Here is a 23,605-nt window from a genome sequence, read left to right on the forward strand (position 1 = left end):
TCTTATGCTTTTGGCTCCCTTTTGCAGCCTCTCAGAAAGACAGTTTTTGGTCACTGGGTGTGCAGGTGGCCTGCTTCTTTTAAAATACTGAAAGCTTTTTAAGACTGCATATGATGCAATAATCAAAATAAAGCTAAGACTTGTTTTAAATTGGGTTCATCTTCGTGGTCATCATAGCTGAGAAAAATGTTTTAAAATGTTGTCCTCTTTCTCTTGTCATCTTTCTCATCTTTGTCACCTTGGTCCACTACTTTTTCTTCCCTTACACAGGTAGTCCTCGACTTACAAGTGATTGTTTACTGACCCGTTCCAAAGTTAGAGTGGCACTGAAAAAAAGTGACTTATGACCGTTTTTCACCCTTATGACCGCTGCAGCATCTCCATAGTCATAGGATCCAAATTCGGCTGCTTGGCAACTGACTCATATTCATGACGGGTTGCAGTGTGTCCTGAGGCCATGCGGTCACTTTTTGAGATCTTCTGACAGGAAAAGTCAATGGGGAGCCAGATTCACTCTCAGGTTGTGTTACTAACTTAACAACCGCGGTGATTGGCTTAACAACTGTGGCAAGAAAGGTCGTAAAATGGAGCAAAACTCACTTAAATGTCTCATTTAGCAACATAAATTTCGGGCTCAATTGTGATCATAAGTGGAGAACTACCTGTAGTAAGCCTGGTACTTTCCTTGCAGCCTTTTCCCAAAGCCTACTACTGGTACTTTTATTAGTACCAAAGAATGGTTAAAGGTGCTATTATTTTAACCGGTTAGATAGTTTCTTTATGGTAATTCATTAAAAAAAAACCTATACAATGACTTTTAGTTATATTAAATCCTGTAAAAATAAAAGTATGCTGTTTCAGTGGGCATTTGATGACTGATTCTTTTAATCGTTTGGTTGAGGTGCTAACCCAAATATAATTTTTTGCAACTCCTTTGTGAGTTGAATCCCAATATTGAATTAAAATAAAATTGAATTGCTCCCTAAGAGATTTTCTGCTTTCTGCCAAACCATGCAGGCGGTCACAGAAGAAGATCGGTCTTTTGAAGCAGCACTTGGAAGAAACAATGGAAAAGGAGATGGCTGCCCACCAATATCTAGTGAATATGATCAGCTTGGCAGAAAATATAACTCAAGAACGTGATCAGCTTTTAAACCTGGTAATCAGAGGAATCAGAGATATGTTTAATATAGAAGCAAAAGCATGGGTGACTCTAGGCCAGTCACTCTCACTCTCTCTCAGCCCAATTTACCTCACGGGGTTGTTGCAAGGAAAATAGGAAGAGAAAGAAGTGTGTTCACCGCCTTGAGTTATTTGTAAAAATAATAAAGGCAGGATATAAATAAAGAAATATATGTTATATTGTCTAAAAGGATCTCAAGAAGCTGGTTTTATGAAGGACCTCTGCATAATATCCTAGGAACCTTTTGTCAGCTACATAATACTGGGTAGAGGATTGTGATTTAAAGTAGGTTCTTATCCAGTCTCTGAACTTACCTGGGAACTTAAAATTTAGTAGAACAAACTTTCCCCTCTAAAGGGGAAAATCTTTTGAGAACTCACCAGTGGCTTTTCTGATTTCCCTAGGCCAGTTGTTTGGAGAAAGAGAAGCATGGCGTTCTCAACAAAATAATAGAAGGAAATGTACGTCTAGGAAAATTAGAAGAGAAAGTCAAGGTAAGCACATCTTAAATATTTGCTGGATATATATAATACGGTATCCATTCAGAGCGGAATCAGAAATGTAAGTTTTTACGAAAACATGGAAGTAGGATAGATTAGAACATGACACTCTGAACAAAACAGGCTATTTTGTGGCCAGATCATCCTTGGAACCTCTCAAACATTTTTTTTTTTTTTTACAATTCTGGAAATTGCCAAATCTTCCCTGGAACGATGTAGTCCAGAAGTGGGCTCAGCATGGCCTGGAATAGAATGAATTTTGCACATCTGTATCCATAACAAACACTCTTTATTTCCCAAGGCTGGAAATTGACAGTGCTGGGGTTTTAATTGTATTTAGATATACATCTATTCCCAGTTTATCAAGACATGGCTACTTACTAACGAATCATGTGAAACAATGCCAAACTTTACATTACTATTAGTAGAACAAGACGAATTTGAGTATTTGAGTTCTGAATGATGCTTCAGCTGCTTTGACAAAGAAGAAAGATGTGCCCTTTTTCCATTGCCCCTAACAATATAACGTTGCTTGATTGGATTTCAATCCATACAGTCATGTTTATCCATTCTTCTGCTAATGATTATGGTAGTTTTGAACACAGGCCAATGCAGGTTTTGCACTGTTGTTTTCCTATGATGGACCCTGCAGCCAAAAAAATTATTTCTGAAATCCATTTAGTGTCTTGAACATGAGAACCAGAAATCTGTTTAGTTCAGCATTGCCACAGAGCTCAGTCAGATGCTTTTAGGGAATCACAAGCAGAATACATGGAATGCATCATCCTGTGATCTTGTTGCTTTCCAGCAAACCTACCTATCGAATTATTTCAAATATCTCCTCCTGTGATTGCTAACTCGTTCCTCCCTTCGGGAAATATGACCTGCTTGACCAAAGCTTTCTTTTGGATTTTAATTTCATTTAAAAAGCGGTTATAAAAAGTACTCTTATACCAATCATTGTTGAGGAATCCTACTATTCTTAACCTTAAGATCTTTACATTTGCCACGAGGACACATTTCGAGCAAGAGTGTCACTTCCTTACATATAAAAAACAAACTCCACACTGGTTAATCAGTTAATCACATTTGCGAGTGCAATTTCCAGCTTACACATTTTTATATGACAGCAAAAACAGTTCCCCAGTAAATGTGTGCTTGCAAAGGCCTGTCATTGTAATTTTTCTGCAGCAGTTATTGTAATGATAAACTTCATAACCTTTTAACATCACATTACATAAAGCGTTGCCTTTTCAGTTTTAGAAGTCAGTTGTCTATATTCTCTTTCTTTTTCTTAGCCTTAAAATAAATATTTGATTAAAAGTGTCTCCATACCTGGCTTTGCCGTCAGGCTTGGTGCGGGGTCTCAAAGGGACCAATGAGATCTTGAAACACTGTTGCTGGTTGAATCTCTTGTGTGTGCTTTTTTTAAAACATCTGTTTAACAAGTTTATTGCTTTCTTGGCAATTCTCGGATGCTGAGAAGTAACTGTTGGGCTCAGGGGATATCTGTGCCTCCTTTCTTTCTTCATCTGCTTTCAGGTCCAATTGTCCTTGCGGTTTCTGCTCACTCAACTCAAACAAATACATTTTGACGATTTACTTTAACCCTCTTTCCCCCCATTCCTTCAAAACCGCTTTTTGCTAAAAGTGCCTTCAGTAAACATTCTGTTCATCCTAAATATTGTGGCAAAATAATTGCTTTATCCAAATCTTGACCTAGGCATTGACTGCTTCCTGTGGTTACTTCTCCGTTAAAGAAGTAAATAGCATTCAACATGATGTAGGTTTGACTCAAAATATTTGCGTCATGCCTTTAGTAACCCAAAGACAAGCGAGAGTCTTCTAATAGTAAGAAGCAAGAGGGAGAGATTTCTAGATTTCAGGGATGCTGTGGGTTAAGCAGGTTGCTCAAAGGAGGTTTTTGAAGCTTTGGGGATTGTATTACAGTGGTCAGTTTAGCCTTAGCAGCTGGAACCCAGTCGCAAGTTTGCAGAAGCCCAATTCTGTCGTATGTTTTTATTCATCCCAGTGTATGTAAAGCTAACAGGACGGGATCGGTTTCATCCAGGTCATATAAAGCTGGTGATTTACAAACCTTTGGTGAAATTATCTCTCAATCAATCAGATTTATGCCAGGCAGAAACCATTTTGGCAGATTAAAGGAGCAAAATGGTTGCTCCTAGAAGCATTTGTTTCATTGGTTAAATTCTTCCCCTCCCAGTTTTTTTCACTCTGGCAAAAAACCAAGGGGGCAGAGGCATTAGGTCGTTAATAGAATAACCAGTCGGTACTATGAGCCCTACCACCCCATTTAGTCCCCTGAAAGGATCAGAAACGAAAGCCTTGCCCAATATCACCCGTTACACTCCCCATAACCTCCTGAGAAGGGGTAGCTTCCAAGAAGGTTGCATGTCACTGCTGATGAAGTCCATTGAGTTCATCCAGGCAGCCAGGATTCCTCAGACAAAGCTGGAGAAATCCTGCCTTGAGCAGGAAGCTAGACTGGAAGATCTCTGAGTTCCCTTCCAGCCCTAGGAAACCCATGTTTTATTTAGGGGGATGTAGCTTTTGCGTGTTGAATTGGCTTCAGCAGTAATTTTGGCACCTAGAGGTTTCTGAAACATGTGCCAGCTGCTTGGAATAGCTATTATTTTCAGGTAAAGATGGGTGACACCAAATTACTCTAATCAAATTACAAACGGTCCCTGCTGACTTTTAGACAGGATTTTAAACAAGACAGTTATGTCATGAATTCTGGCATGATTTCCAGAAACAATTTTTCTTCTCCATTGTAAAGCAGCAGGGTTCAAAAATTAGTATGTTTTGCCAAAAATGTTGGGGCGTGCTCCTTTTTCAGTCGATAGAATTGTCTGTTGCAGAGTAAGACGGGGCATACAATAAAACAGAACTCTCTTATTTTTTTTAGAGAACCAGCTTCATAACCATATACAATTTATGGGTCCATAACCATATACATAAAACCTGTTTTAATTTAGCATCGATGTATAAGTGATATCTAAACTTTATCAAAGAAGTCTACCTTGCCAGAAATAGTCTAGTTTATTTTTCATATAGAGCACATATAGCTGTATTTTTTAAAATTAAACATTGGCTAAAGTGCTGTCCAATTTGATAGCGCGTGAAGAGTTCAAAAATTGCAGTCCTTGATGTCTCCTGCCTCCTTTGCAGAGCAAGAGATAAATTCACTTCTGCTTTCTTCAACAAAGCCCTGAATCAAACTAAACAGGGCTCTAGTTTAACAAAGCAATTTTTCTTCTTTTATTCCGCCCCCCGTTGACGTAACAGTCTGGGGAGTAAGGAAAATAACTCCAGGCTGCGTCTTCAGGGGAAAGCATTCTTCCCACTAGATTCTGGTCCAATTTGTGATTGAGTAAGAGGCAGCCTTCAAAATATATTAAAAGGCTGCATTCAGAGACCTCAGCTCAATTTCTCCTACTTTGTAGTAATTGCTTAGAGGCAATGTTGCATTTTCAAGATGCCAAACTTCTCCCACATAAAGATTTTATCTTTCTAGAAAGATCATCTTTATTCATCTCTGTAGTCAGAAGAATGGAATGTTGAAAACACCAGTTCATAGACAGATGTCCTTCTTCCTTTTACTTACAGTCACATTATATATATATAGTTGTGTGTGTGTATATATATATATATATATATATATATATATATATATATATATATAAATAAATAAATAAAAATCCATCGTGTAGAACAAGGGTCTTCAAACTTGGCAAGTTTAAGACCTGTGGACTTCAACTCCCAGAATTCCTGAGCTAACGTGACTGGAGGAGGAATTCTGGGAGCTGAAGTCCACAAGGCTTAAAGCTGTCACATTTGAAGACCCCTGGTGTAGACTTTGAGCTGTCTCAAAATATCCTTTTGCGTTTGGCATCAATTTCTAGAAGAACAGTCGCACATCCCCTGGCAGAGGCACTGACAAAAACCGTACACAAGACACACGGTCAGACTGGATGGCACGAGACTGACACAGACAATTCCCAGAGTGACTTTCTGAATCACTAATAAATAGATGCCAAGGGGCAAAGAACCGAAGTAAAAAAACCCAAGCAGCCACACTAGTATTCTGGGAACATGATTACAGAGCTTGGAGAAAACGTCTTGGTCCAGCTGGTTGGTGGAATTGACAGATTCTGAGTCCAGGCTGTGATCTGTGTAATAATCCGAGAGGCTGTTTTGACTGGGAGTCCAGCTGGCATCTCTCTGGACTTCCATGATGGTTATCACCAGGCAGTTGGAGGAGCCGCGCGAAGGACTTGACGAAGCCAAGTTCTTTGGGGTCAGGAGGACTTCCTTGCACTCTGAATTCCATGTCGACTTGTCTCTGGTCACCAGTCTGGACAAGATATTTAAGTCATCGGGGAGCCCTTCTACTTCTTCTTCCCGCAGCTCCGTTTCATGCCGGCAGAAAGGGCAGCTAATGCGAAGTGAGCCGCTTCCTACCTGAAGGATTTTAGTTAGGCATTTTGCGCACACTCGGTGGAGGCAGTCCAGGAGTTTGGGCTTGCGGCTCTGGAGGGTGAATTTCTGGTAACAGATTTTGCACTCCAGCTCCTCGTTCAGCACTTTTTCTTCCCCGTCAGTTTGAGGATAATTCATCTTCCTGTTTGGCACACTGTCAAAAGAGAACAGCCGTGAGTTTCCCTACTCTTTCTTTTTTTAAATCGGGCCTTTTTCGTAATGGTGTAGTATTTCTGTAGTTGCATTTATTTGTTTGCTGGAAGAGGAGATACATTAAAATTGATTAAATCCATTCTCATTAAATTTCTCATTATGAATGTGTTTAATTTCATATAATTTTACATAGGGTTTTTTTTTTACCTCTTGTGTCATAAAATCTCCTGGAAGTTGTGTTTCCAACAACTGATTTTGGGACATATTCAACCTTTTCTTGACTGTTTGAGCACCATTTACAACTTTTCCTCAGATTATCTTCTAGCGTCATTTTCTTCAAAGTACAACTGTAATTTATTAACTCAAAAGTTGATGAGAAACTAGTCTTGCTTCCTGTTGTTTCCGAAGCCAAAATATTTAGACACGTGGAAAGCTATCTTATTGCTGCCATGATATTATTGGTCCTTTCACAGTTGTATTATTTACTCTACTGTAATGGCAGTAAGTTTTCCAGGATTTCAGATAGGACTGTGAAAAACTTCTAGCTGGAAATGGCGATTGAAGACCAGCTTCAATTCTGGAAGTTGACGTACACACAGCTTAAATTTCTCAAGGTTGAGAAACACTAAACTAGAGTAATAATCTATGAAATTTTTAAAAAACAGTGCTTAAACCACTGTGGGACTTCCTCAGATGTATCCTTACGTGATGCTGAGAAGTTAGAGAAAGAGGCGAGCCCAATATGAGCTGATATAGGTGGCAAACATTTGACTTTCCATTTTATCTTGTATCCTGGAAACTTTCATTGGAACATTACGTTGTCTTCTATCCATCTTAACTGATTATTTGGGTGACATTGTATAGTATCTGCACCAGATTAAAGGTGAAGTCCTACATGCTTTTAAAATAATGTTTACAGAATAAGTTATTTTTATCCAAACAAGTATTTTTTTTTAAACTGGATTAATATCCAGTGAAAGAAATAAACAAAAGAAAGGAAGCTTCCTCATTTACTTTATTAACGGATAAAAAGTCCTCGTAGACACTACTAACATTCAGGAAGTCCATTTGAGCAGTGCAGCTATATGCATCAAGCTATTACTGGATCAGGTGTTTTACTACCCTATGAGCCTTCAGAATGGAATCAAGTGTGATCTAGACTCTGGTCTGACTAAAGTTTAATAGAATCTACGTTTTTATCCAGATTAGATTAAACAACAAAAGTAAAACAATGTGTATCATAACCAGCTACAAATAAATAAATAAACAAACAGAAAAGCTTCTAAGGATGCATCTCTGGACTGACTTAAAGTAGATGGGCTAGTATGATCTGATCACATTTTCAAACGCTTAACTGGCATCAGTTTCGAACATGGAAGATGTAACGGGTGAAACTATTCCATCTGATCCCCTCTTGGCTATCTTATCTTTTGCAGGGAGCTTTAGCCAAGGAATGCCTTGGAGTAAATGTACTATATGTGAGCCTGTCCCCATGAAACTCAAACACCCTCAAAGCCCTAAATGACAACTACACTCACATTCCTTGTAATAAGCAAGGTCTTCATACTCTGAGTGCTAGATTCCCGTGAAAGTTTCAAGCGCCGAGAGATGAAATGGGCAACACATCCAAATGCTATTGAAATCTGCTTCGGTATTTATGTATAGACTCCTATGTGAAATTTTACAGGCTGCCTAATTCAATGTTACTTCATTTTGTTTTATTCATGAAAATCACTGCAGAGAGCTGATTCTCCAACCATAGACTTGAAGCAGGAATATAGCCTTCACCCTCAGAGTTGTTGTTAACCCGGTCAATCTGCATTTGTTGGCAGGAAAATACTTGTTATAAGCAATAGACTTGATGACAGAGGTGCTTGTCTAATGAAGCCTTCTGATTAATTTTGATTATTCAGAGTCTAATGCCATGTTTGTACCAATATAGCTCCATCTGCCCATCAGCCTTTTTCAAAAGAAGGCATATGAAGTGCGAGAGAAAGGAAAAAGGAGTTAAATTCCAGGATCTAGAATGAAAACAAATACCTAGCCATCCTGGTCACGGAAGCATCAATTTGCAAAGCTGAGGTTGTTTCTTTTCCCATTCTGGTGCTTAGATTAAAGGGCAACCCATAACGTAGAGGCCCATCTCTTTTGTCGTTACCTGGACAGGGATCCTTAAAACTTGACTGTTGATCTTGTAGAGCAGCAGGTGTGTTTAAAGTCTAGCTGCTCATCCTGTCTAGTCAAACCAACATTGGGCTTTGAAGCCTATTGCCTTTCTAGGAGACAAAAACCTAGAACGAGACCACACAGTCCGCCAAGGCAGTGACATCTTTGCCGTCTTCGTTGGCAAGCTGCACGCTAGTTTAAAAAAACAAAAACAAAAAATGCTTGAAGAAAGATGACCCGATTGTCTCTCTTCAATCCCACCTACCTGATTTGTTCTCCGAACCGGGCGTCCCGTGACTCAGGACGAAGGAGCAGCCGCGAGAAGGACCCATCTCCCCTCGTAGCCGGTTAGGGTCCATCTATGCCCCTGCAGTAGCCTCAAAGCCGGGCTTTTGAGCTGAGTTGATTCTCTTCCAACTCTCACAGGTGTATAAAAAGACTGCGGCAGGCAAGCTGGGAGACATCAACCTCAAAGTGACCGAGCAAGAGAAGGACTTCGCAGGGAAGACGGCTCAGTACCAGCGAGAAATGAAACACCTCCAGCGGCTGCTGCAAGAGAAGCAGGAATCCCTCGATGAAGCTCTGCAGCAGAAGAGGTAAGTTAACACGCGAGCCTCCTTCCCCCGAAACGAATTGCATCCCATTGGTTAGAAAAGGGGAGGGAGGACAGGGTGGAGGGGGGGGGAGCGGACACAGAATGCAGAACTTGCTGAAAGAGCCCCACCTGGTGTGCTCTGCCTGCATTCGCTCTTCTTTGGGATTATGAAAATGCCAGTCTCCCTCCTTCCCCCTCCCTGCCTCCCCCCTCAGCCTAACGAAACCTTGAAGGAAGTAATTGATTGCAAGGGGTGACAACAACCAGCTTAACAAATCCTGCCGGCTGCTTGTCGCGTCTTCCCGAAGAGACGCAAGACAGGCAGGAGCGATTAAGTTTTTGAATTCGGTTTTCAATCCTCTCCAGAGTGAATCTGTGGTCCTACGTCGGCTGGTTTCACAGGGATCCCACCCCCCACCCCCACCCCACCAGCAAGGGACTGATCAGTCCCAGGTGGTCAGTTCTTCTTAGAAACCAACCTGGGAGGTTGGTTAAGGAGGCTTAGCAAAATGTTTCCTGAATGGGGAGGATTCTCACAGCGAAGACACAGGTAACAAGCCAAGAATTGGCCAACTCTTGGCTGAAGGAAGGTTTTCTGTGTTAGAGTAATTCGTAAAGTGTGATGCTTTTTTTTTAATTTCCCCCACTGTGGGTGGGAAGGAAGGTGTCAGAGAACGTTTTGATGACTATGGTTATTTTTAAGCAACACAGGAGATGGTTAATTGAGCAATATTCTTTGCAGATCATCTCCAACCATTGTTTGATAAAATAATGGAAGTCACAATTCAAGCCGTGTGCCATCTGTGTCTACAATAACCACTCGCCCATTACAGGGTAAATTGCATGATCAGACCCACTGCTGATTTCTTCACAAAGTGTGCACCCTGTGAAGGAAACCACCTGTGCCACAGTGCGCAATGTATCACCTCCTTGTTTGCTATGTGCCTTACAGTGGAGGGGGGAGGAGGTGCACAGGATGTGTTCGGTGCATCCATGCCCCCAATGTGCAGGAAACACAAACGCCAGCCTCTTACAAGATCATTTAAAAAGAATAAAAATAATCTTTTCCATCTTTCCTCCCTCTGATGCAGCCTGGTAAAATGGATTATAATGAATTAATCATTCTGTAAATGGTTAAACATCTAACTACGGTGACTATGTTTATTTATTATTTTTTAAAATGTGATATACAAGAAAAGATTGTAGGACAATGTGGTCGAAAGGCTTTACTGAAGCCAGATTCCTTCAGTGTTGGATTGAGTTCCACTTGCAGTTCTTCTGAAATCTGAAATTGCTTTAATGTTTTCTTTTATGTTACAGCCTGTCATGCAAAAAACAGATTTCTCGACTCTCGGGTCAGCTATCTGGCTTTTGATCTGTGAAAGCCTTCCACCCCCACTGCCCTTGTTCGAAGAATAGCAGAAAGAGGGAATTATTGATTGGTGGTGGGGTTGTTCTGAAGCATCTGTAGCTTGGCAACGAGAATCTGGAGTGCTGGGCTAATTTATAATGTTGTTGTTGATTTGTTCCCACCAGCTTACTTAAGGACAACATGTGTTGTCTGGGAAATTGTTCCCAACAGATAGAAATTTCAGCAACACATTAAAACTAATGTCAGGAAACAGACAGCCTTAACCCTCTGTTCTCCTCCTCCTCCCTCCTCCTCCTTCCTCCTCCTCCCGCTAGCTCTTAGCCAACCGAAAGATTTCACAGTCTTCTTATAACACTCTAATAAAACAATTTGAAATAAAATAAAAGAACTTACCAGGATTCCTCATTTGTTCCCTAATAACACAGGATCTAAAACAGAATTTGACAAAGTACTGTCACTGTTGGAATGTGCCTGGAGTACTTTGACATAAAATGTATTTAGTGTACCTGGAAACCTTCTTCGAATTTATTTGAAAGCAGTCAGGATCATTATAAAATTGATAGTATGCTGTCTGTATAATAGCATATTGATCATGTCCTGCACCATGGATATTGTACAGTGATTAGAAGGCAGTATTGCAGGCTACTTAGAGCTGCCCATTGTCAGGCGTTCGATCCTGACTGGCTCAAGATTGACTCAGCCTTCCATCCTTCCGAGGTGGGTAAAATGAGGACCAAGATTGTTGGGGACAAGAGGCTGACTCTGTAAATCACTTAGAGAGGGGATCCCCAACTCCCGGTCCATGGACTGGCACTGGGCTACGGCATGCCAGTAACTGGGCCACACAAACAAGCGAAGCCCCATCCGTGGGATGCAGGCAGTCTGTGAAACTATGCCCCCTCTGGTCTGCGGGAAAAAAGCTTCTGTCCATGGAACCCGTCCCTGGTGCCCAAAAAGTTGGGGGCCGCTGTTTTAGAAAGTGCTGTAAAGCACTACGAAGAGGTATATAAGTCTACGTGCTATTGCTGTTGCCATCTTGTTTTGACTGATCTTGAATGATTCTTCTCTCTCTGTGAGGAGAAGAGGCAAAGTTGAAGACAAAAGAAACCAGCTAAGGTGAAAGCCGTGCCATTTCTTCAAGGTTACGGAGAAATTTAGCCAGGCTTTGCTTTTTAAGTTTTCCATTCTTCAAGAAAAAAAAAAGAAATGTTGTCATTTATCTGTCTGTACAGCAAATCAATTTCTTGTTATTTGCTATCTTACAACCTCATTTGCTTTGAGGAATCTCAAGAACTGTAAAGTGAATGGGAATGAATGACAACTTCATATACGGTCATTTGTCTGTTAAGTCTTCCATCTTGAATGAAAAGTTCTAGTAGGCTCAAGGGAGCTAAGGCCTCCGGGAAGTAAGTCAATTTTAGCCAGTAGGTGGTCTTGACTGTCCCACTCACTTTGTAGATCTTGCCGCCAGGTGAAAGTCAGTTTTAGGGACACGATGGTAAAAAGATTGAATTGCCTTCAGAAGGGAAAAGTAATTGCACACGTAAACCTTAGTACCCTATAACAGACAAATAAGTCTCTTGTCCTAAAACAATTCAAGATTTTATATTTTTTATATTTTTTTCTCATAGGCTATGGGGAATTTGATATAGTTCCCATTTTAAAAAAAATCTTAAAATGTCTGAATTCTGACAAATAATTTAAACATTAGTGAGCAGAAGAGGTAGTTAGGAGCTACATATTGTTCTCTACTGCCCTATAAGAAGTTTTTTTTTTTCTTCTGTGATGGCTCATGTCTTTTTTTAAACTACAGATAGTCCTTGACAAGTAACCATTCATTTAGTCACTGTTTGAAGTTACAACGGCACTGAAAAAAGTGACTTATGACCGGCTTTAACAGTTGTGTGATCCAAATTTTCGTGCTTGGCAACTGGCATGTACTTATGACAGTTGCCCTGTCCCGGGGTCTTATGATCACCATTTGTAACCTTCCCAGCCAATTTCCAACAAGTAAAGTCAATAAGGGAAGCCAGATTTGTTTAATGACCACATGATTCACTTAACAACTGCCGTGATTCACTTAACAATGGTGGCAAACAAGGTTGTAAACTAGAGCAAAGCTCACTTAACAATTGTCCTGCTTATCAAGGGAAATTTGGGGCTTCAGCCAAGATTCTTTTATATTCCTAAATAAGAAAGGACGTGACTGCATCCCTGGATCTTGATAATCGTATTTATAAGAATTTTAACAGGAAAAAATCCCTGTCTTTGCATACGTGAACCCTTGAGATAATACAGCTCACCTTATCCCAAATTGGTGGTCTCCAGTTTTGTTGGGCCGCAGCTCCCATAATTCAGTACATTTGGGCATCACAAATTGGAGGTCGGGTCGCATCTCCGACAGATGTTAACGCCTAACAAAATGGGTCATTCAAAAGAAAAAATGAACTGCATAGAGAATCCTTAACCCTTGCTCATTCATTGATCCATGCTGTCATTAATAAGAGAAAGGAAAGTTAAAGTAATTCTTTGTGATGTTTCCCTGAACTAGCTGCAGATAAGAGAATGAAGATATGAGAACATTTTATTGAACATTAGCTTAGAGATCCTTAATCATTCTTGTTCAGAGTACAGGGTGTACCTTTACCATCAGGCAAGATATTAAAATTAATGCAATTGTTCTGACTATGCTGATTGATCGCTCACCTCCAGAGTGCCGCTTAAACATGGAGGGCGAGGAGCATGCAAACCCAGCGCATCCTTCTTCTTTTTCTTTCTTCTCAGAGAAATGGAAAGTGAACTTGAAATAATTTGGGAGTCAACCGCCAAAGAAAACCAGAGGATGAAGGAACTCTTGCATAAATCTCTGGAGAAGAACGTACAGAATTCGGTCAACGCTGCTTATGAATCGCCATTAACTGACCTTTCTCAGAAAGTCCTGCTGGGCAGATACAGTTTTAGCTACTGCGATGTGGAAGGGTCCTCATCCCCTCGAGCTCCGAAGGAAGAAGAAGACTAAATATTAAGGAAGTGGTCGTCCCTGCTTCCTCCAAGGCAAAGCAGGATTGGAAGAAGCAAATATAAAAGGGCAAAAGGGAACCTAGTCGGAAGCGAAGTATGATTTAGCCGTTGGGTTGAGAGAGATCTTCACGGACGTGATGAGCATTGTATGATAAGGGACCTTTCAAAGCCCCAAGAAGCAGCTTTCATGCAGAAAAGCATGTTTCTTGCCTTGACGGTTACAAAGAACATACAGTGGTACCTCGTTACTCATCATTAATTGGTACCGGGAAGCGCAATGAGTACCAAAAATAACAAGTACCAAACAAATTTTTTCCCATAAGGAATAAGGTACTGAGTCACAAGGCTGCCAACTCTGACAATTTCCAGCTTATGTGTTAAGTACCGAACAAATGATGAGCACCGGGGTGAAATTTTCGTGTTGAAATGCGTTGAATGCTAAATTCAATGGGTTTCAAAGTAGTTGAGTACCAAGGTACCACTGTACAGATTTAGTACTTCAAAAAGGGGGAGGTCTCTCAACAAAGCTTCTACTTGATAGGCAGGGCAGATCCTTCTTTCAGGACCAACTCTGCCTCTCTTAGGGTTTCCGGATGGCCCCTTTTACCTATTCTGAGAACGAACACCTTCCTAGAAGAAGCCCCATTAAATATAGTATTTAATGGAAGCCAGAGTTTGAATAGTGTTGCCAATACAACATTTAGATGCTTAAACCAAAGAAAAACTGAATTTGAATAGATTTTATATAATCCCTTGCACTCTCTATTAAGCAACTAGAGATGTGGGAGTGAAATGGCTGAACTTGATTTAGCTGAACTTTTATAAAGGTATGGACAAAAAGGATAAGAATATATATTATATAGTCTTTTACTGAAGAGCTGAGAAATTCTTGTTTTTAAAAGTTACATGTCATTTCAGTTGGAGACAAAATTTAGTTGATTTTTATATGTATAAAGGACTGTTTGAAAATAAAGAATTGAAAAGTATAAGCAATAAATAAAAGCAATATAAGGAAAGAACATATATGTACAGCAACATGACTAATTAGGAGAAAAGATGAATACTTTGAAATTTAAAATATGTAGAACTAAAATTATAACTTATGGTTCCTCATATATCATGGAGGCAGTAGCCTTATTTGATTGTTTGAATGTAGGTAGCTACATCATTAAATTTCCATCAGAATTGTTACATTTCAGGGAGTCTCTTACCGGAGGCAATTAATAAGAAAGCACAAAAAACTTGTCCATATCCATATTTTACAAATGTACAAGACTTGGGCAAAGCCAGATTTTTTTAAAAAAAATATGTATTGATAAAACTGTTAAAAGCAAGACCTCATTCCCTGTCTTTTCTAAATCATCCAACTCTCTAAGCTGGTAATTCCAGGTTTTCCTTCTTTCTATCCTTTTGTAACATATCAGTGTCTTTCAAGCTTATCAAATAATCGGCCATTATTTATCCAATCATGGGGGGAAAAAAATCTGAAAGGTTCCCTAAATGCTTCCATGCTCCAGCTGCATCCCTTGCTCTTTCCTTCTGAGGGATGGGCACAGGTTGCAGCGCCCTCCTTGTAACAGCAGCGGAAACCCGCCTGCACCAGGTTGCTGGGACCAGGTGGACACTTGACATTTCTTTTTCTCCCCCTTCCTTCTTTCCTAGAACTCGGCAGCCCTTCCTTTTTTTTTCTTTTCTTTTCTTTTCTTTTTTTTACATGGTCTGGGGTACCAAGCGGGATGGAACACCTCAGAGCGGAGAACGTTCTCCATCCACGCTTTAGCTGGTTCTTATAAAACATTTTCAAAAAGATGCTTTTACGTTCCCTCCTCGCTCAGGAATTACCGTGACTTGCTTTGGTTTGACAGTTCTGCAAACGGAAGCAAGTACTTTTATCCTAAGCTCCCCTTTGGCACAAGAGTCGCTTCTGAAGCTATTCCACGTGTGCTGGTTAGACAGTATATAGTTCGTTGGGAATGGGAGCTGTCCCCTTAAGGAAATGCATCATGGGAAACGTAGTTAATGCCTCATGGAGATGTAGTTCATGTACATACACACTATCAACCATCTCATTGGCATATGCAGCAAAAGAAACTCCTGGGACATTATTTTAACCAGTCGTATAACTTCACTGATAGAGCCATACAGGCACAGGAGAAGCAAGGCTAACTCTGTCTAACCAGCACACCGCGGCTTTTGAATTCAACGTTCAGAGTACTATCCAAGGTGCTGGCTGAGTTCTTACTTTGCAAAAGCCATAACTGGTTTCGACCAATTTCCCTTATTTCTTTGGTTTTTCTGGCTGAGCCACTCTTGTGAGCATCTTGGAATATGCTGAACTCTCTTCTTTAGAACTACATAGAGGGTGTCCATTGTCAGGGTCTGCGCCTAAACCCAGATTGTGTTTACCTGTGCATAAACTACAGCGTTGCACTCTTTTGCATTGTTTATCTTATTGCGCTATCATCTTACTTCTGTTCACACTGTTTTAATTCCTTCCTTTTTGTTGTTGTCAGCTGTCTAGAGTGTAGCCCCACGGGGAAATAGGTGGCAAATAGATTTAACCAATAAATAAATAATAAATTCCGTTTTGGTATGTCCCTTTAAGCACTGATTCTTTATTGGGCTGGGCAATTCTGAACAGTTACTTGCGACGCCCTGGAGCTCGGTCCGCACAAAGCATATTACTGTCTGAATGTTATCTTTCAAGCCATAAATAGGGTTCTCTCATGGCAATTCAAACATAAAAGGGAGATTTTGCACTCTTATCTGCTGTCTACTAAACTCCTCTGTCTCTCCCTTCCTCCCCCACTGTTTTTAATTTGTCCTAATGATTGGTTGGATAAATCTGTAATTTCATAAATGCTGACAGTTGCATACTATTTACAGCTTTGGATGGTTTCCAATTATGTATTTTTTATAATAATAAAATACTTATTTTAAAGGGCACAGAGTTCATATGCTATTTTTTTTTCTTGCTAGAGCAATTGTCTAAAGGGAACCCTGAATATTTAGGACATGAAAGAGCCCCTAGTCTGCAAGACGCCCGTCATTTGAAATTCAATATCATCCTATGAAATGCTGGCAAAGATGCAGAATAACAGCGGAATGGTTGATGCTGATTTATTCGTGGCTAATTGGACTTTTAAAGAGCAAATCTCCAAGAATCACGGATGCTGTCTGAGATTAAAGAGAAATTGTGGAGAATCACTGTCAGGGTGTTCCCCACAGCTCTGGATATAAAAGAGGAGATAAATACACAGAATTAATGATTAGAAGTGTTTTTTCCAACTGGGAGATCTCCTGCAGCTCATCAAAGGAAATGGCCTTCTCCCTCACCTTTTTTTAAAAAAATACTTGATCCTTTTTTTAAAAAAAAATCAATTTTCTATTAAGGCTGAATTGGCAGCAGACTTAATTGAATATATACACAGAGGCAATACTTCCCATGTTATTTTCACCCTCCAGAAAAAAGAGCATTATCTACAATATTTATGGCCTGCCAAAATTAATATTAGATGATTATTTCTGCATTTATAACACATTGCAAGGTACTAGCTCATGGAGTTCTCAATCCCAATGTATTTTGGCCTTCCCCTGCTGTTAACACCTTTTCTAATAATTGTCAATTTTATGGATTGCTTTTATTCTTTTTCTCAATATTTTAAGAGATGTTTAACTGAGAGCAGACTTGAATAGGCAACATTAGATCCGTCCACGAGGTTGTATACAATTTCTTCTAGCAACGTTCAAAATAATTGCTCGTATAAATTATCCAGTTTATCCAGAATTTAGAAACAATGGAGAAATGAAACAATGTTTATAAAGAGTAAGGGAGGGAATATTTTGGCTTAGTGACAAGGAGCTAGAGAAATTATCAACAGAATCCCTAGATATGGTGATTTTTAGCAAAGGTTTTTAAATTAGGAGGTAGTCATGTAATTCCAAGAATAAAAAATTGCAGGGAAATCTGGGACATTGGTATTAGTTTGTCCTTAGTTTAACCATTACAATTTTAGCTTTTTCGGTGGTTTTCATATGAGGCTCATATATAACGGAAGCACTTTTATATATTTTGGGACAGAGGAGATGTAAGTATTATAAATCAGAATGCTCCTTTTGAGGCCAGAGGATAATTTCTTCCATCCCCAACCTTCAAATCAAAAATAGCCTCTGGAGATTAATGTTTGATGTTATAAAAGGTGAAATGCGTTAAATGTTCCCAGTGCAAACATGCTGATATTTTAAAGTACGGTCACTTTTAAACTGAGGGTCTGCTTTGTAGCTTTCATCCTCTCTTATTTATTTATTTTATTTATTTATTAGATTTATCTGCCGTCCATCTTATCTGCGCCACTAAGACGCCAGTTTCTATTCTGGGTAGATCTTCGATGTTGAAAAGCCACAGGTTCAGACTGATAAAAGAGCGAAGGAATTCTGCTTATCTCCAGAGTGAATGCAGTATTCTTATTTTCCTTCCTTCTTTTCCTGGTTAATGATCTGCAGGACTCTTCTTGGGTCTTGCAAATGTTTCTTAAGAACCTCTGGGGAGGCGCTTGGCGAAGACAAACATGTCTTTGAAAGCAAATTAAGAGACAAGTTTGTTCAGAGCTTTTAAAAGTTCTGAATGTTTAGCAAGACAAGATTCTTTTCCAGATGCCATCCAAGACTCCATCCAAGATTACATAGCCCGGGCATTTTTCTCCAATTCCCCAGCCTGGCTTTTAACTTTCTTATCAGTATTATCTTACAAAAAAAGCCTGGTTAACAGGTTTGTAATTCCCAGGATCCTCTTTTCAAAGATTGGTGTTAGCCTGGCCATCTTCCAGGCCATCGGAAAAAAGGGATGATTTGTGAGCCCAGTTACATATTTCAGTTAATAGCTGAGCAATTTCATGGTTTTAGACCCAGAAGGACATTACAAGAGCTACTGTGACTTGTTAGTTTTCAGTTTGTCCATCCCTCCTTTCTACCCTCGGTTGGACATTGTTTTTTTAGATGCCCAATTAGGAAAAGGAAAAAAAAAAACAACTTTTGGGGATGCAAAGGAATTCTCTAGGAATTGTAATTAACCATTGGATCTCGCTAGAATTTCCCCCTCTCTCTTTACCCTCCTGGCAAGTTTTATGGCTCCTTTAAACCAGGGAGTAGAGAACATCTTTCTTATCTAGCCAGCCTTTGTGCCTTTGGCACGTCCAGCAATATAGCTGCATTATTTGCATGAGTGCCTTAGAATCTACATAGGGAGCTGGCATGCAGCATGTTTGATGATTTAGCTGGCTGGCTGGCAAATGGTCTAAATTTTGAACTATGGCTTAAGGCAGTGGTGGGATTCAATTTTTTTTTTTTAATTTCCGGTTCTAGGGTGTAGCTTGGTGGGTGTGGCGTGGCTTGGTGGGCATGGAAGGGGAAGGATACTGCAAAATCCCCATTCCCTCCCCACGCCACTAACCTGCTTTCCAGCTCCGTTCTCCTGTGCAGGGCCAACCAAAGAAGACCCAGCCGATCAGCTGGGACTCAATGGGAGCCAGAGAATAGATGGGGGCGGGGCCAGTCAGAGGTGGGATTTGCCAGTTCTGCGACCTACTCAAAATTTCCACTACCGGTTCTCCAGAACTGATCAGAATAGGCTGAATACCACCTCTGAAGTAATAAAAGGAACAGAAATATCTGCTTTATTTGACATGGGAGATAGTTTGAATCAAGAGGGAGGAACTGAAGAATGGTCCATGGTCCATGTAGAGACTGGTCAGAAACATGTTCAAAAATAAGGGCTCAAGGACAACACTGCTATCATGTCTCCCCTGGTCCTTCTCTTCATTAGACTAGACACACCCAGTTCCAGCAACCGTTCTTTATATGTTTTTGCCTCCAGTCCTCTAATCATCTTTGTTGGTCTTTTCTGCACTCTTTATCTAGAGTCTCAACATCTTTTTCAAGTCGCTTTCTAATTGCTCCACTATATTTAATTCTTTCCTAAATCAGCCTTCTGAGTTCCTGAACTGTCAATTTGAGCCTTAAAGGAATGTCAGACCTTTATCTGAAATTGATTTAGGTTTAATTGACCTGTTGTCAATGTTTCTCCAATAGGAAACCACCTAATCTTCTTTGCCATCTTGTGTTTTGTTCCTATGGCACCACCTCCATTTGCAGCATTTTATAAACCCCCAGAAAGAATGCAATCAGCTTTATCCGGAAGAAGCTTATCATCTAAGGATTTAGCCAAAGGAAACATTAAGGCTGTCATTTAAAAAGTGTGATGTGTTTGCAAGCTTACAACTGAAAGTTCAGGATGTCGAAACAGGAGGAGGAGGAGGAGGAGGAGGAGGAGGAGGAGGAGGATTATTCAACATTCAACATTCAAGCTATTCAACACCACAGACAATACTACTACCCTCCAAAAAGTCCTTGACTATGTATCAGAATGGTCAAACAAATGGCAACTTCAAATCTCAACACATAAATGCTCTGTCTTACTTATTGGCAAAAAAAAATCAGAAAATAAAATACAAGCTGAATAGTCAAGACCTTGTTGAGTATCCAAACTCTGTCAAGGACCTTGGAATACTCATCGCTAATGAACTAAGTGCTAGAGCCCACTGTAACTACATAGCCAAAAAGGCATTAAGAGTTGTCAATCTAATCCTACGTAGCTTCTTCTCTGGCAATATCACACTACTAACTAGAGCATACAAAACATTTGCTAGACCTATACTTGAATATAGCTCATCAGTCTGGAACCCATATCATGTATCTGATATTAATACAATTGAGAAAGTCCAGAAATATTTCACAAGAAGAGTTCTCCGCTCCTCTACTCGTTGCAGAATATCTTATGCCACCAGACTTGAAACTCTAGACCTAGAAAACCTAGAACTACGCCGCCTCTGGTCCGATCTAAGTATAGTACATAAAATCATACATTGCAATGTCCTACCTGTCAATGAATACTTCCGCTTCAACCATAACAACACAAGAGCAAACAATAGATACAAACTCAAGGTTAACAGCACCAAACTTGACTGCAGAAAATACAACTTCAGCAACAGAGCAGTCAATGTCTGGAATACTCTACCTGACTCTGTGGTTTCTTCCCCAAACCCCAAAAACTTTAACCTTAGACTGTCTGCTATTGACCTCACCCCCTTCCTAAGAGGCCTGTAGGGGGCATGCATAAACGCACCAATCGTGCCTACCGTCCATGTCCTATTGTTTTTATTTTTCTTATAAGTATCTATCTCATGTATTCAAAACTATGTTTATTTTTATACCTGTATCTTGTAAGCAACTGACAAATCAAATCAAATCAAATCAACCAATAAATAAATAAATAAAGGATTGGAGGATCCTTGATACTCTCTGAGCCTGGTTGTTTCTTGCAGACCTTTCATTACCCAACAATCAAGAAGTAAAAATGCCCCAATCAAGGAACTGCCAAACATGCTAAACAGTAAACAGCCCAACCGAAGAATCTCTAAAACTATCCCCACCGACACTGACAGGGCAAGAATATAAAATAAGATCCAACCTCATTCCCTACTAGCACTGATCGGGTTATCTAGTACGGCAATGAAAGGTCTGCAAGAAAACAGCCAAGCTCAGATAGCATGGATATCAAGTCCCAGAATTCTCTAGCTAGCCATGCTGGCTGGGGAATTCTGGAAGTTGTAGCCGATACACCTTAATGTTGGCCAAATTGAGAAACACTGACCCAAACCCAACAATTACATTAATCACAGAGGACTCTCTTGCTTAATTAATCTAGAGTGCATTTGGAATAGAATAGAATAGAATAGAATAGAATAGAATAGAATAGAATAGAATAGAATAGAATTCAGAACAGAGTAGAGTAGAGTAGAGTAGAGTAGAGTAGAGTAGAAAGGAGAGGAGAGGGGAGAGGAGAGGAGAGAATAGAATAGAATAGAATAGAATAGAATAGAATAGAATAGAATAGAATGTAGAGGAGAGGAGAGGAGAGGAGAGGAGAGAATAGAATAGAATAGAATAGAATAGAATAGAATAGAATAGAATAGAATAGAATAGAATAGAATAGAATAGAAGCTGGAAGGGACCTTGGACGTCTTCTAGTCCAGCCCCCTGCTCAAGTAGGAGAACTTCTATAATCTCAGACAATACTTTCTACTATTGACCCCTTTCCTAAAAGATCTGTAAGGGGCGTGCATAAACGCACCAACCTGCCTACCGTCCCAGTCCGATTGTTTCTTTTATTTTTCTTATATGTATCCATGTATTCATAACTATGTTTTTACTTGTGCGTATTATCTTGTAAGCAATTGACAAACCAAATAAAATAAAAAGTGGCTGTCCAGTCTCTTCTTAAAAACCTCTGGTGATGGAGCAACCCAACTTCTGGTGGCAAGCTGTTCCACTGGTTAATTGTCCTCACTGTTAGGAAGTTTCTCAATGCCAGACTGCTTCTCTCTCCTTGATTAGTTTCCATCCATTGTTTCTTGCCTTTGCCTTCTGGTGCTTTGGAGAATAATTGGACCCCCTCTTCTTTGTAGCAGCCTCTCAAGTACTGAAATACTGCTATCATGTCACCCTAAAATTAAAGACATTTTAAATAATTAAGCAACTAGCTTAGGGTGGTAGCTAGGTCAGACTTCTTTACCTCTCAAGAAGCAGGAAAAAAGACAGGAAAAAAACAGCAGGCAAAAAGAAAGTTGCTTGCCATTTGAAAAACAGGCTTGATGCTTGGAAGATGCCAAGCGAATCCATAACTCTTGATAAATGTTTCAAATTAAAGCACATCAACAGGATGTTTCCACTGATCAGCCACAAGGAAAAATCTACAAGGAATTTTGCTCATTTGCCTAAAGAAGTAAATTACATCTTTTTTGTTTTCTTTTGAAAAACCCAGTGACAAATGAGGACAAAACAGTAGCAATTAGCAAGGCTGGAGTCTCCAATGGGAGAGAACAGCGGGGTTTCGTTTTCTCCCATGCATAATTAAAAATCCTCTGTGCATTAAAAAGTAGAGATGTGACCTGAATTTGCATAATGACAGAATGCTTAATTACATAACCCCATCTCAAATCTGTCAGTGAACCAACAGATAATATTTGACAGTGCAAGTACACACCTAAGATGCCCTTCTACCTCCTTAGCCTTAACAAATTCAGGTTCTATTTACCTTAAAAGAAGAATAACTTGCCTTAGTCTGTTTTCTCCCCAATAATATATATTATTATGGCTGCTTCCCAGAATTCCCCAGCCAACATTAAAGTCCACAAGTCTCAAAGTTGCCAAGATTGAACCCCCATGACCCAGCAGATCTAAGGAGGCTGAACCTGCCCAGGGCTTCCTCAGCCTCTACCATGGCTCTGAAGCCACAACACCTGTTACCTGGGAAAGCAAATCCAGTGGAAACTTCTGTGAAGGTCTTTTCATATATTGGATATCCCGGGCCTTGAAATAATGATTTGTGATTCTCAAAAATAGGTCAACCTATTCTCCAAAACATCTAAGGCAGGGCTGATGTACTGAAAAAGTACAGAGAAGAGAAACCAGGATGATTAGGGGATTGGAGGGTAGAACATATGAAGAACGGTTGCAGGAACTGGGCCTGCTAGTCTAGTGAAGAGAAGGACCAGGGGAGACAGGATAACAGTGTTCCTATATTTGGGGGGCCTCCACAGAGAACAGGGGGTCAAGCTATTTTCTAAAGTGCCTGTAGGCCAAACAAGGAACAATGGATGGAAACTGATCAAGGAGAGATTCAACCTGGAGATAAGGAGAAACTTTTTGACAGTGGGAATAATCAACCCATGGAACAGAAGTTGCCTTTGGAAGTTGTGGGAGCTTCATCACTGGAAGCTTTCAAGAAGAGACTGGACTGCCTTCTGTCAAAAATGCTGTAGGGTCTGCTTGGGTAGGGGTTGGACTAGATGATCTACAAGGTCCCTTCCAACTCTGATTATCTGCTATTGTTAAGGGCAAGATACAACGGATGGAAACTAATAACCAAGGAGAGAAGCAACCTAGAACTAAGGAGGAATTTCCTGACAGTCAGAACAATTAACCAGTGGAACAACTTGCCTCCAGAAGTTGTAAATGCTCCAACACTGGAAGTTTTTAAGAAGAGATTGGATAAC

The 23,605-nt window shown here is 40.0% G+C and overlaps 2 protein-coding genes across 2 annotated transcripts in view; one reads left to right on the forward strand and one right to left on the reverse strand.

Moving 5' to 3' along the window:
* The window catches only part of CEP89 (centrosomal protein 89), a 29,351-nt gene extending 12,912 nt beyond the window's left edge, over positions 1-16,439 (forward strand). The window contains exons 16-19 of the mRNA XM_026718987.2: positions 1,018-1,159; positions 1,588-1,677; positions 8,932-9,101; positions 13,257-16,439. Coding sequence (XP_026574772.2) covers positions 1,018-1,159; positions 1,588-1,677; positions 8,932-9,101; positions 13,257-13,491 — 637 coding nt within the window. The 3' untranslated portion in view covers positions 13,492-16,439. The remainder of the gene's footprint in view (positions 1-1,017; positions 1,160-1,587; positions 1,678-8,931; positions 9,102-13,256) is intronic.
* On the reverse strand, positions 5,473-8,908 carry LOC113448335 (E3 ubiquitin-protein ligase RNF182-like). Its single transcript, XM_026718988.2, has 2 exons — positions 8,771-8,908; positions 5,473-6,340 (listed from the first exon to the last, which is right to left on the reverse strand). The coding sequence occupies exon 2, from the start codon at positions 6,322-6,324 to the stop codon at positions 5,599-5,601; it is 726 nt and encodes a 241-aa protein (XP_026574773.1). The 5' UTR covers positions 6,325-6,340; positions 8,771-8,908; the 3' UTR covers positions 5,473-5,598.
* Positions 16,440-23,605: the final 7,166 nt, after the last annotated feature.

Source organism: Pseudonaja textilis, chromosome 11 (assembly GCF_049901715.1).
Source record: "Pseudonaja textilis isolate UNSWEBS1 chromosome 11, rPseTex1.2, whole genome shotgun sequence".
Classification (NCBI taxonomy): domain Eukaryota; kingdom Metazoa; phylum Chordata; class Lepidosauria; order Squamata; family Elapidae; genus Pseudonaja; species Pseudonaja textilis.

Coding starts and splice junctions, on each gene's coding strand:
- LOC113448335 (XM_026718988.2), bottom strand. CDS start 6,324: ATGAATTATCCTCAAACTGACGGGGAAGAAAAAGTGCTGAACGAGGAG.